This window comes from Anguilla rostrata, chromosome 2 (assembly GCF_018555375.3).
Source record: "Anguilla rostrata isolate EN2019 chromosome 2, ASM1855537v3, whole genome shotgun sequence".
In the NCBI taxonomy this organism is placed as follows: Eukaryota; Metazoa; Chordata; class Actinopteri; order Anguilliformes; family Anguillidae; genus Anguilla; species Anguilla rostrata.
This window is the reverse complement of record NC_057934.1, coordinates 53,576,809-53,590,851: the sequence shown is the minus strand read 5'-3', so window position 1 is coordinate 53,590,851 and position 14,043 is coordinate 53,576,809. Positions and strand designations below refer to the sequence as shown.

General features: G+C 41.1%; 2 protein-coding genes across 8 annotated transcripts in view; one reads left to right on the top strand and one right to left on the bottom strand.

Moving 5' to 3' along the window:
- The window catches only part of rbfox3a (RNA binding fox-1 homolog 3a), a 549,809-nt gene extending 536,444 nt beyond the window's left edge, over positions 1–13,365 (bottom strand). For all 7 annotated transcript variants that reach the window (XM_064323100.1, XM_064323093.1, XM_064323094.1 and 4 more), the window contains exon 1: positions 12,932–13,365. The gene's annotated coding sequence lies outside the window, so the exon portion shown is untranslated. The remainder of the gene's footprint in view (positions 1–12,931) is intronic.
- enpp7.2 (ectonucleotide pyrophosphatase/phosphodiesterase 7, tandem duplicate 2) lies at positions 47–7,633 on the top strand. The gene is made up of 6 exons (XM_064323091.1): positions 47–439; positions 952–1,097; positions 1,194–1,826; positions 4,840–5,083; positions 6,552–6,672; positions 6,960–7,633. The coding sequence occupies exons 1-6, from the start codon at positions 190–192 to the stop codon at positions 7,015–7,017; spliced, it is 1,452 nt and encodes a 483-aa protein (XP_064179161.1). The 5' UTR covers positions 47–189; the 3' UTR covers positions 7,018–7,633.
- Positions 13,366–14,043: the final 678 nt, after the last annotated feature.

The window sequence follows — 14,043 nt, the reverse complement described above, 5'->3', positions numbered from 1 at the left end:
AGAAGCTGTTTGTTCATAAACCCTCAGAGAATAGTTGGCACATCTGGAGAGCATCCAGTCCAGTAAAATCAGAGTGAGGTGACACAGCATATTATAAGTGCAGCTCAGAGCTGTGCTGTTGTCTCAAAGCTAAGGCAGGGTGGCTGGTGCCCCACAGTGTATCATTACTGAGTGCGGAGAACTACGCCGATGATGCTGTTGACAGTGTCTCTGCTCCTCCTGCTGGTGTCCCCCTCTCTGGGGGCCCCACTGACGGGTCCCCGCACGAGGCCCCGAAACAAACTCCTGCTCATCTCTTTCGACGGGTTCCGCTGGGACTACGACCGAGACGTGGACACCCCTGACCTGGACGCCATGGCGCGGGACGGAGTCAAAGCCGCCTATGTGACTCCACCGTTCCTGACCATCACCAGCCCCTCACACTTCACACTGCTGACAGGTAACAAGCAAGCACAACTACCGACGTAACATCAGATTATGAACCGTAGATATCTTTCAAATGTTTGAGTCATATGTAAGACTCACTTGAGTCAATGTAGTATTTAGAATGCAATTCTTTAGAATTCAATTCCAGAAATTTTATAATATACCTATTACATCTATTATTATATCATTAATTATCTCTCAGGTGTAAAATTATGTGATGAAAAGGTGTACTGTTTTACATTAGTTTAAAACACTCAATTTCTGCCCCAGGCACACATTACATAGTTTCCATTCTGATCATGTAAACTTGAGCAATGAACAGTCACATCACTGAAGGAGGGGGATTTATTATTGAAGTTGGCATTGTGCATTCTCTTCGTGTGTATGGACCACTGTTATACCGCCATGTCATGTTACAACCCTGCAGCCACTGATAAATGCTGAAAGCTGTTCACTAGAAAGAGCCGAGTTGTGGGCATGGATCCGACACAGGTTGGAAGTACACTGTCGCTAATTTTGTTTCAGGACGTTACATTGAGAATCACGGAGTGATCCACAACATGTGGTTCAACACAACCACGCAGGAAAAGAAGCAGTACTACATGGCGCAGTTCGTTGATGAGTACTGGGATAACGGCAGTCTCCCAATCTGGATCACTGCTCAGAGGCAGGTAAAGTTTATGAGCGCCACCCCTCACACCGGCAAGCATTTGCCAGGTCTTTCCTCTCTGTTAGTCTCTCTCAGTGTGTCTGCTCCCCCTTCCTAGGGTCTGAAAGCAGGGTCGTATCACTTCCCCGGCACAGCAGCCACCTACCAAGGCGAGAGGGTGCAGGTGAGCGAGGTAGAGCCGCGCTTCTACGACTACTCCAACGAGACGGAATGGCGGATGAATATCGACACGGTGGTCGGGACCTGGCTCGGTGAGCAGGGCTTGGACTTTGTCTCGCTTTACTTCGGGGAACCGGACATGACGGGACACAAATACGGTCCAGACTCACCAGAGCGCAGGGAGATGGTGAAGCAGGTGGACCGGACGGTGGGCTACATCCGCACCGCTGTCCAAAAACACGGTCTGGCCGACCGCCTCAACATCATCATCACTGCAGACCACGGCATGACCACAGTGCTCAGGAATGGCCTGGTGCAGGAGATCATCTTGTCCCAGATCCCTGGCTTCTCCTTCCGAGACGTCCAGTTCCATCTGCTAGACTACGGCCCTACCGGCATGATGCTGCCCAAGGAGGGAATGCTGGACAAGGTCTACAACGCCCTGAAAGGAGGGCATCCCAACCTGCACGTCTACAAGAAGGAGGACATGCCTGGCCGCCTCCACTACTCCAAACACCCTCGCATCCTGCCCCTCATACTCATCTGTGACCCTGGCTATGTCCTCAATGGGGTAAGTGTATGACTTTTCATTTCAGTTGTAATTTACAAAAAGGTCGTTTTCAACACAATTGGCTGTTGTCTCTAAGCACAAAAGCATCTGTGCCTGCCAATAGAATGTTTATACTGTATTTCATCCTTCCCTGAAAATGGTTAATTAGATTTTGTTGATTATTATCATAGTTTCACCACATCCATGGTTTTAGTATAAAATCTGCTCCAATAAATTCTTTGTTCTCCCCTTTCTTGCATCTGAAATTATCTCTCCCCATTTGCATTATCCACATTTAGCGTGGAAAAAGATAAGATTTACAAAGACTCATAAATAAATGTCTATATCTTTCACTGAATTAAGCTGTTTGTGATGAGTAAAAAAATGTATTTCACACCCCAAATGTATCAAATTTAAATCTATGCTTGGGGGAGAAATACTGCATTTATCTTTTTTACCCCCCCCCCCCAGCATGTGCAGATGCGAGTTTGGTATAAGAAGATCACTATATTCTTTCAAATATTAATGTTCTAATACATCTTATCCTGCCTTTACAGTCACCTGACTGCTTTTGTACTTTGTTTTGCAGTCATGCTGCATGATTATGATTATATTCACTGAATAAAAGACAGAAAGGCAAAGCAACAGTCGCAAACCTAATTATAGGTTCTTACGAGATACTTAACAAGTACTACTAAACCCGTTTACACATTATGCTATCATCTATATGATAAATATAAGCATTATATTCCTGGTTTCATTACCATGCTTAATTTACCCGCACTGCTGTGCTACTACACATCGAGCTAAAAAGTACATCCAGTTAACTTCTCCCACACAGTCCTTCACATAATCACAGGTTTCAGTCACTTATTTGTAGGGTTTCATACATATCACAATATATTTATAAATGGAGGATTATTTTCTGTGTTGTTAATGCTCGGCTTTTCTACAGATAGGGGGGGTTTACTTTCCTTCCATATCAATACACCCACATCATTCAGCTATATTATCTCCAATGCCAGAGGACTTTAGCAGAATATATCGCAGTCAGCTCTGACACACAAACACATCAGTTTGTACTTGTGCTTCAGCAAGTTAGATACACAGGAGTATGAATCCAGTTTGAGAAAATATGAGAAAACAAATGTCATTTTCAAAACTGGAAACTAGAAAAAGTGTTGCACTGAAATAATCTAACTTTTTGCATAGGAGGAAGCCTTGTAATGAAAAACGAAAGTGAGCTCAGAGAATTAAACAGAAACTGAGCACAATGCACAGTTCAGACACGAGTCAGGACAGACGATTGTCAGAGGAATAAAGGAACCATCTGAAAAGGTATGATCAGATGAATTAGCAGGCGGGATGGTGGTAGGAAGTTGCCTCACTGCGAAGTTTTAAGAAAGTGCAAGCCTGTACTGTGAGGTAGATTAGCAGGGCACAGCTTAGCACCTGTAGTTTGTGGAGCTGAAAGAACTGGCAGCCATTTCAGGGGTGAACTGAAGGGCAAGAGCTCTGATTTGAACTGAAGGTACAAGTACCAAACTGTCAGAGTGTATCCAGATACAACCTCTGGCAGGCAGGCAAGGAGAAGAGCTGTTGAAAAAGCAGTGAAAGCAGAGAATGCAGTGAAGGGGGCACAAATGACGAGGGCCAATATGGAAGACTGGAGTGCAGCAAAGTATGAGTCAGCAGTTGTGTTTGTTTTTGGCCTGGGCTCCTTTGGACATAGACTCTCACAATCTTGATTGCATAACCAGTAGATTATTCAGAAGGGCAATACCACCACCTCGGCCTTACAACCTTCTTAGACTTAGATATAGATGCTGGATCACTCACAAATCCATGAAGCATGATAACCTCAAGGTCAGCCAGTGAAATTCATGAATTCATGGGACTAAATAATTGGATACACAGGAAAACAACCTTTTGCAAAGAGATTTGCATGCTATTTAAAGAAATATCATAGCATGCAAAACTTTATTTATTCAGATAAATGTAGCCTACTGTTAAAACATATAGGATTAAAACAAACTCCCAATTCAATGTATAGAGCATAACACCACTGGCATTGCAAAGTAACCTCTTTTTTTTCCCCACATTATTTTGCATGGCTCAGCACTTAATTTAATTAATCTGGAACAATGGAACCATGATTCAGAAGTGTAAATGACACACTGAACTCATAATCAGCACGCATGGATTCAGGAATATTGCTTTCTTTTTGAGTTAATATCGCCCTCTGCTGTCATTTCTAAATAATGCAACTTTGCACACAGAACATTAATAGTTAAGAGTTAATATCAAAGCAAGAAAAAAAAAAAAAAAAAAAAAACCCCTGAACACTATAACAGCATCCACCACAAAATATTTTCCTATTACTGCTGTATTGAGCCTATTCAAGAATAAGCTTTGCCATGAAATTAAATACTACTGGAAAATCTGATGCAACCAGTAACATGAAGATGATGACTAACAATCACACCTAAGTTTTGAAGTAATATATCTTCAATGGTTACTTCACAAAGTCTTCAATGTATTGTGTTGCTCCACACTATTTATATGGTAAGCTTTGATATTTAAAATTTATCTGTTTATCTAAACTGGTTTTGTGCTTCTTCTATCAACCACATTAATCACCAGCTATCTATACTGTTATTCACAAATCCACAACACATTGCATTTTGATTAGTTGAAAGAACAAATACAAACTCAAAAGGCTAAATTAAACTCTAGATATAGCTTATTCTCATTTATGCTAAGCTGCAGATTTGCATCAAAAGCAGGCAGAGGGAACACAACCAGATTCACAGCATAATTCCTGGGAATGGAGGCAGAAAGAAGTGTTTTGTTTTCTTTCATTTTATAAACATTGAAATTAACCATTAGCTACATGCACATGCTCTAAGCAGGCCTGTGATTTAAAAACAAAATCAGGGCATCAAAGACGAAGTACCAGACTGAGACATACTCTCACATGCTAAACCTGCGTAAGTGAATGCAAACTGACTGAAACAATCTGCTGTTTTTTCAGCTGCTCCCAGTGCAATACAGCAAAGGGGAGCATGGCTACGACAACAGCTTCATGGACATGAAGCCCTTTTTCAGAGCGGTGGGGCCTGATTTTCACAAAAACCGGGTGGTGGGACCGTTTGAATCAGTGAGCCTGTACCCCCTGATGTGCCACTTATTGGGCATCACACCTCAAATCAATGACGGGTCCCTAGATGACACCCGACAAATGTTAGCCTCCACTGAGGACAAAGGCACTAGTGGAGGTAAGTTTAAACAAGGACAACAGCATCCTGTCATTAAACCATGTTTCTCACCAAACAGAATGTCACTTCAGCCTGTAAGGAACCCCTCTGATACAAACAGCGGAAGTATGAGTGGCGAAGGAATGTGTGTTGTCTTACCCGCTGCTACTGGAACGGGAATAACTGAATGTTCTCTCAGTTATCTGAATCCAAAATAATTTTTTAACCTTTCCTCTGTGCTAACAGTTATGCTTAGAAGGAGGAGGACACTGCTTTCTGCCAGTAGCGTGACTCTATATCTTGGTAGAGGCGGACATGCCTCTGGCTTGTGTAACCTGCATGAATTCGATTGTGCATCTTGCTACGACACGAGTGTATAGGGCAGAGATTATGGGGTGCAGATATTCTGAATTCCGTGTGAGAGGACCTTGTGCAGTGGTAAGAGTGGAAGAGGAATACCAGGTCAAAATGAATGCAGTTTATTGTACAGTGTGTTCAATAATGGAAACATACAATCGTGCAAAAGTGTGTGTCGTGAGATGGCAACACATAAATGCGCGCTGGAGGTCATATATTGACAAGTCTCCCCAAACCATTCCACTTTTTCCCTTATATACCCTAATATCAAAGGAAAATTCCAAGTCATCAAATAAGACGCATAACATTATTCATCCTGCCTGCACTACCTCTGTAAGCCAGTGACACTGGGTTAACCGTTGTAGCGGAGACACCAACGTGTTCCCCATGACATCAGCTTTCCAACAATACAAAACATTATTACACCGTATTATGGAGACCCTAAGGTTTACATAATGCTGATCCAATCAGATGTCTTGCAACTGAGCACTGTCTGTTTATCATACTTGCGGACTCCCTGTCAGCACAGTAAACAGTCTGTTCTCCTTTGGGGGTCTGATAAGGGGCACAGTTCTGTAAACCGCCCTACAACCCCCTTGGTTCCATGAGAGCACTGTAAAGTGTGTCCAGGATGCTCAATTTTAGCCGAAGTCCTCCTAGGTAAAAGACAAAGAATAGGAGACTACAAAGATCACAACTCTCTTTGATTTTTGAGCCAACTAAATGAAGTGTAGCTGCTCTTACACCGAAAGGCTATTTCAATTGAATACTACCATGCGTTTCTCTACATCTCAAAATGTTGTTTGTTTGTTTATTTATTTAGGTTTTACTTCCACAATTAAGATTTTGAACTGCTCAGCTTGCCTGCCTCTGGGCATTTTTCACACTTACTTTCCAATATAAAAGGAACTGTGCATGATTTCTGCTGCTTTTGTTCTGAAAAGCACAAGGAGCACTGATTTGCCATTCCTGGTGGGATACCTGGCAGAGCTGATTGACGAAAGACAGACGCACACATGATCTGCTGCCGTGTGAACTAAACCAACGGGTATAAACAATGGTGCTGCAGTTGGATTATGGAATATTTCGATTTTCTTCTTACATGTTTTTCCCAATCTGTTTTTTGTCTCAGATTCTACGAGTGTCCAGTCTAATGTCTTTACTGGTTTGGCAGCAGCGGCTGGGTTTTTGGTTGCAGTTGGCACGGTGGTCACAGTTCATTCCACATGCAAAAGAAGGAAAGACAGACTGAAGTAAAAACATCTATTTTTTTATAATGCTAAATAAGTTTTAGACAGATCAAATTTAGATAAATTTAAAATAAACTAACAGTTCACCACTCAGTGAATTGATTTGGATATATAAACTTTGTGTAAGTACATTACTCACTGTTATTAATGTTAGTGTAATACTGAGTGAATATTTTTATATAAATGCAGTGTAGACCCTGCTTCAGAGTGTGAACAAAACGTGTAAATAATTTTGAAGCACACAAGAATACAGCCATTACGTCTTTGTCCTTGTACCTTCCTTGTTTCAGATCCAAAGAAGATATCTTTGAGGACACAAAGGAAACTTCTCCACAAACATCCTTCTGAGAGGGCTGTTGTAAACAGCACCTGCAGTTAGCGCTGATCAGTTTATCAGTCAAAATGGACATGAATTCAAGACTGGCGTGAACAGGCTGCAACGTGCGTGATAAAGTAATAAGAACATTGCACACAAGGTTCAAAAAGTTCCAGGTAGTTGCTGTTCAGTTTATCACATGCCCTAAATGCTACCCAAGCAGAAAAACAGCTGAATATATAGCTGTAGCATTGCTGTTGGCAGGAGGAAGCCTAAGTTAATATGAATAAATGAATAGTGATAATGCATGGTGGGCCTTCCTCATTCATTTAAGCTGAAGTAATGATCAATAATGACAAGGTCCCACAATTAGCATGTTTTTGTTTTCACAGACTGTTAAACCTTTCTATACATCAAAGTGTCAGTTCAATGTGAATGATAAGAAACTGTAATAACATCACAGTAAATCAGCTGCATAGGGACAGTTGCTACATCAGGGCAAGGAGGAAGCAATTCACATATTGCATGAGTTTATATGGTCAATCCACACTTTTGTATTCAGTTGATTTTATTCTGAATTATTAAGAGCATTCGTGTATATTCTTTTTTTCTAGTTTAACTAAATAAACAAACATTAGCTACAACAGATATTATTGTTCTTCCTTGTAATTGTTCCTCAATTAACAGTTAGCATCAACAGTGTGACTTCAAATTTATTTTATGGAGCTTGACGATTTGCCAAAAGGCAAAAGGCACCATTCCACTGAAAGAAATCTAAACTCACTTTCAACTCAAATGCAATATAATAAAACAATATACTGCTATGCATCATTTCAGCAGTATTGTATAAATATAATTAGAAGATTATTTCCTCTATTTGCTCAAGATCTCAGAACAAGTTTTGTCCACTTTTGTCCATCATATTGAATCTGTTATATCATGAAAACAAATAGCAAAAGTACATGTATTGTTTACATTGTTGCCATCAAATGCAAGCTAATTCCTTATTCGGTAGGGTACCATAGCAAAATGAATTCCTTTAAAATAATGATGCAACATGAACTGTCCTAAATCATAATGGCCTCTTTAATACCATCAGGTATTCTTGAGTACACACTCTCTTATGCTTTAACATTGTTTTCTAGTAAGCAATAAAATCTACTTAAATTTCAAGAGAGCCCAGGGAAAGTGATGTAAATATCCAAAGGTCAAGGTAAAAATGCATAGGTCACATTTTACCTAAAACTAGAGACTAAATCTGGACAATTAATTGAAAACATTATCATCAAACATGAGGCGTTTCATTTAACACTACTAGTGAATGCTTTCTTTCTTATGAACAAGATTTACCTCCAAATGTGGAGTATTGGTCGGTGACTCTTGACTCTGTTGCACTGGATAAATCACACCTGGCAGTACCAGGGCCACATCGGTATTGTGCTCCAAAATAACGCCTCGGAGGATAACCTAGTTTTTTTTGGGAATGTACAAATTGGACGTTGTATTACATTGCTGGAGCTATTGAGAACCCCCTGGAGCGGGTGACATTTGCAGAAACAGTACAACAGTTAAACAGTTGTACCATACGCCGCAGAATGAGGCCCCAAATAACCAGAGGTTGTGCTGAGTGGCAGCAGTCAACATGGCTGAACCCCAGCCTGTGAGGACGTATGCCGTGAGCATCGGCTGCAGGGTCCATTCTAAAGCTCAGATTAATTCCTCTGTATCTGCCGTCCGCACTTTATGTGGATGAGTCATCAACAGACATTACATCAGACAGACAGGGGGCCAAGCATGTGAAACCAAAAAGCCTGATTAGGCTTTCGGGTTCATTTCAACATGCGTACTCTGAAGAGTAACCTCAGAAAAAGAGATTATTTTCTCAACTAAATGCACAGCATAAACAAGACCATCATTTCATATTAAACTGAATGTTCTAAAGTGAACCGTATCACGAGCCAAATATGCTGAATAATCTATTGCCTAAGATACTTTCTGATAAGATAAGAAAAATCATTTGCTCATAAAAGAAAATGGTGAATCCCACTCAGCCAGCTGGAGAGCGTCCAGCGGTGTGCGGTCCATTCCAGTAAAATCAGAGTGAGGTGACACAGCATATCAGGAGTGCGGCTCAGAGCCAGAGCAGGGTGGCTGGTGCCCCACAGTGTATCATTACTGAGTGCGGAGAACTACGCCGATGATGCTGTTGACAGTGTCTCTGCTCCTCCTGCTGGTGTCCCCCTCTCTGGGGGCCCCACTGACGGGCCCCCGCACGAGGCCCCGAAACAAACTCCTGCTCATCTCTTTCGACGGGTTCCGCTGGGACTACGACCGAGACGTGGACACCCCTAACCTGGACGCCATGGTGTTTGGATGGAGTCAGAGCCACTCATGACCACTGCTAGTTCCGCACACTTCAATTGCAATCACAGATTTTTAACAAGCCGTTTATTTTTCTCAATTAGGATTTAAACGTTTAGAGGGATTATTTACTCCTCTAAAGCCATATCATCCAAACATGCGACTATTATTCTTCTTGACATGCATAGCTATTTCTGACATAATATGGCTTAAGAGGGAAAAGAATCCCTCAACATGAAAATCACCTCATTAAGCAAAATTAACAGCTTGTAAAAATTCTGGGATCGCAATTGTGGTTGCAACAAAAACCAGCATACACAGTGGTTCCCCAGGACCAAGCTTGAGAGCCACTGGGTAAAAGCACCACACTGTGGTGCATGGATGAGCCCCATGGTTTCCGATCGAAACCAAGCTGTGCCGGTACTGACTGTGGCTGGTAAGTCCATAGGGCAAAGTGCAATTGGCAATTGCATCACCCTTGGTACAGGAGGGTTCAAGTCAGTTAGAGGACCTTTCATTGCCCTCTAGTAAAAAACAAATAATAAAAATAAAGAAATACAGTACAAGTATGATTTGCTAGCTACATCCTTGTTGCCAGAGTGTGGGTGTACAAAACATGTGCTAACAAAAACCCTGATTAGCTTTATGACAAGATAATATTTAACAATGCAAACAGAACAGAAGTAAATACTTTTTTTTTTTTGCTTTATTTTGTTAGATGCAAAAGTTTTAATAGATCTTCAATGCCAGACATATGTGCACACCGACAAGGGCAATGAAGGCTATTATTAAAGGTATCCATTTCAGACCCTGCACTTGCAAAGACATGCGTATGGAGGATATTTCCCCTTCCCAAAGGGGAAAATGTGGGGGAAAAAATGAACTACACGAAAAGAAGATATTCTTATGCTGATAAATGAACATTTCAGTGTAGGAGCCTTTGCATGACATCAAAACAGCATCAGTGTCTTTTTATAGAGCAATTTTATCATCACAATCGCAAGTCGCATGCTTGGTATGTGACAGATTAACCTCTCAATCTGGAGTGATCACCATGCTGCTCAAAGCACTTGTAACATATGACGGAAGGAGCTATATGTTCAGTATACGTAGCAGTGCTGAATGGAGACATAACTCACAATTTCAAAGGCTTCAAAACAATTTAACAGTGATCCACAACATGTGGTTCAACATAACACAAAAAAACTATACTACATGACACAGTTTGTCAATGAGTACTGTGAATACATCAGTCTCCCAGTCTGGATTTGATCCTTATTGTAGCAATATTATTTTGTCCTTGTCCTCTTTTGCGGTTGCACAAGCAGGCTTCTTACAAGTGTAGGTATATTATATGCTACAGCAATGCATACAATATTTTGTGGTGTGGAACATGATGGAAACTGTTGTGGGGCAATGCATAATATCTTATTGTGAAGTTCTAATTGTTTGGACATTTGCAATCAAGTATGGAAAGGCTAACCAAAATGTGCATGTCAATATAAACAGTGCCTAAAGGACACCACCATTGTATTTCCATTAAAATCTGACAACTGGTCATATTGGGTCTTAAGTATGTACTGAAGGGAGAATAATTGATTATCTGGTGCAAATAAATATGACTCGTATGTTATTGATTGTAACTTTTCAAGGTAATTAGTTGTTTGATGTAACAGCACATGAAAACGATTATATATAATCTGTTCCCACTCATGTTAATGACTGCCATTGGCTCTGTAAAGAAAAACATAGCATGGAGGAACATCTTAATGGAATACTGCACACCTTTGTGTTGTGAGCTGGGTATTTGTTTTTATTTATTTTTTAGATGAAATATAAGCTGTATACAAATATTTGATTTACATACTCAACGTCACACAAATATATTTGTGTTTCTAAAAGGTTTTTTGAAAACTGATTGAAGCAAGAGCAGCTTTTAAGCATTTATAGCCAACAAGTATTATGCATACACCCCGACTTAACTTTGCAGAGGACATTGCAAACCGTACTATAGGACTGTCCACACAGGATTCCTTAAATTAAAGTGAATGAAAATGTTACACAGTAAATTTTCAGTGGGACCCAAACTTATGGGGTTGGGAAACAGTGAGAGTGTATACCCCCAATATGTTACTAAGTTCCAATAAAAGGTAAATAAGTTAAGAAAGCATTAATTTTAACAAACTCCTATAGTAACAGTCCAGGCTACCTGATCAAAAAAATGATCCTTATCATAAACTATACTGTACTCACACTACACTGTACCCTAAGAGTAGCAAGGTGTACAGAGATAAATGTACATTCTTTTGTTTCAGCTTGGAGACAATTGTATATTCAGATGAAAAACAGCCCTAACTACAAGAGTGCACTGGGTAGAGTTCAGATCTCCGCCAGGCGTGTCTGTCCGTTTGGAAGCAGTTGTTGATCACTTGCGGCCCCTACCGGCCGGTTAGGAGGAGTGAGGAGTTAGCACACAATGTATTTCAATGGACAATGATGGAAATTAATTCAAATAAAATACTTGTCGTTGACCGATTTGCAAAATATTCGAGAGTTCAGGTCCTTAGTCTGCTGTCAGCATGCACAACAAATAATCGGCGGATCGGGCCAGTAGTATGCGAGATTTGCTGCGGACAGAGACACAAACACAAGCGACCAAACACATAATCCCCTCCAGGCTCCGCCTGGCGGAGATAATAAGAAACAAATTTCTGAGAGTACCTGGATATGAAGTTACTCACAGGAGTCTGACATGTCTATGATGAACGTGAATGAACCAAACCGTATTTATCATTAGATAAAAAAATATTAATTTACTCATTTGGGGCGGCATAGCTCAGGAGGTAAAAGCGGTTGTCTGGCAGTCGGAGGGTTGCCGGTTCGATCCCCCGCCCTGGGCGTGTCGAAGTGTCCCAGAGCAAGGCACCTAACCCCTAATTTCTCCCAACGAGCTGACTGGTACCTTGCATGGCAGCCTTTCACCATTGGTGTGTGAGTGTGTGTGTGAATGGGTGAATGAGAGGCATCAATTGTAAAGCACTTTGGATAAAAGCGCTATAAAATGCAGTCCATTTACTTGTTTCTTTTTTAAAACATATTTAGCATATTTTGAAGATGAACTTATTATCTTGGTATATCGTCATCAGTGAGGGAGTGTTTTTAGGAATAGTTACATATTGTTATTTTAGGTAGCCTAAAGATTTTGATTTACCCTTGGCAATGACTTCAAAGACACGCTTCAGCTTGGTGGACAGCCATAAGTGGAGGTCAAGGACATGCGCAGGGGGAGTTCGTGAGGCGCGAATGTACAAGAGAGACCTGTTAACCAGAAGTCCCGGACAAGAGCCCCCAATTGTTACAAGCAACAAATCTACAGGTGCCGAGTAACCTGGCCAGCTGCCTAGCTATAACCGGAAAGCGAGACCTGTAATTAAAGCTAGATTCTTATTGCTTAAGATGTGTACCCTAGCCTGGTGTATGTTGTGTTGTGTAAAATGGGCGTATAAACGGAAATAAAATGCGGCACGTCTGAATAAAATAAAACGGAAATAAAAAACGTCTGCCAAGGCAGTCCCCCCCTCTTACCGGAGGAAGATGTCCGTGTAGGGCTGGGCCAGCACTGCCTCCAGGCCTCCTGTCCGGCGCTGCTATGTCTTGTTTCTCCTTTCCGTTTATTAAATTTATTGAAAATTAAAACGAACGAATAACCAACAAGAAAAAAACAAATGCACGCAATGGCGAGGCAGCACACTGATGGAGAAGAGTTTGCAGGTGTTTCTCTAAGAGTCCTTCCCACGAACAGAGAAAAAAACGGTTTTAACCAAACTATTTCACGAGGGGAGCTACCCCTCCAAAAGGCCGCCTGGTAGCCTACACAAACCGGTCTATATGGCCTATAATTTCGTGACACTTTTTCCCGAATAGTGCAATGCAAACTAAACACCAAATGCCTCCTCGGCTCCGTCCGTTCGGTTCTTCAAATTAGGCCGCCCAAACTTAATTGTAGCTGCCCCGCCCCTTCCTGTTGGATGGTCTTTTAAAATATTCTGGAAAGGGAGGGACTGCTGAACGTTGTTAATGATGCAGTGCGTGCCAAATCAAAGAAACAAAGGATTAACAAAACGGGTGTGTTTGAAGTGAGTAAGTGACCTTATACTAAGTCAAATGTAGCTAAGTGCCGGAGAGCTACTATTGTATTCAAGCAAAAGGTTTCAGTCAGCTGACGATGAATTTAGCAGTTAGACTCAAGACAGGCCAGCAAACTGCTTGATCATATATCATCTCATGTCTAAATTGCCTACACTCAAAATGGAACATGGATAATAAAGATTATTGGATGGTGTTTTGCTGTGTTGTATTGGAACTTACTGCACATGACTTTCCTCTAGCCAGTTTAACACATGATGTATACAATAAAATGTCCAATGTTAATTCAATTCTAACAGTGTTAATTTAATTCTTAACATACAACATTTGGTCCCCCTGTAGAATGTGGGACCAAATGTTATCTATTGAATGTTGAATTAACACTGGACATATTACTGTGGAGGCTATACCCAGAAATCCAGGAGCCTTGTCATTTAGGGGTCATGTCTGAATGAGAGCCAAAGTCTGCATTTCAGAAAGGTTGCTCAGAGTAGCCTAATATTTCTGGGAAAAGTTCCGTTTTTATATTAGGGTGAACAAAGCTATAACAT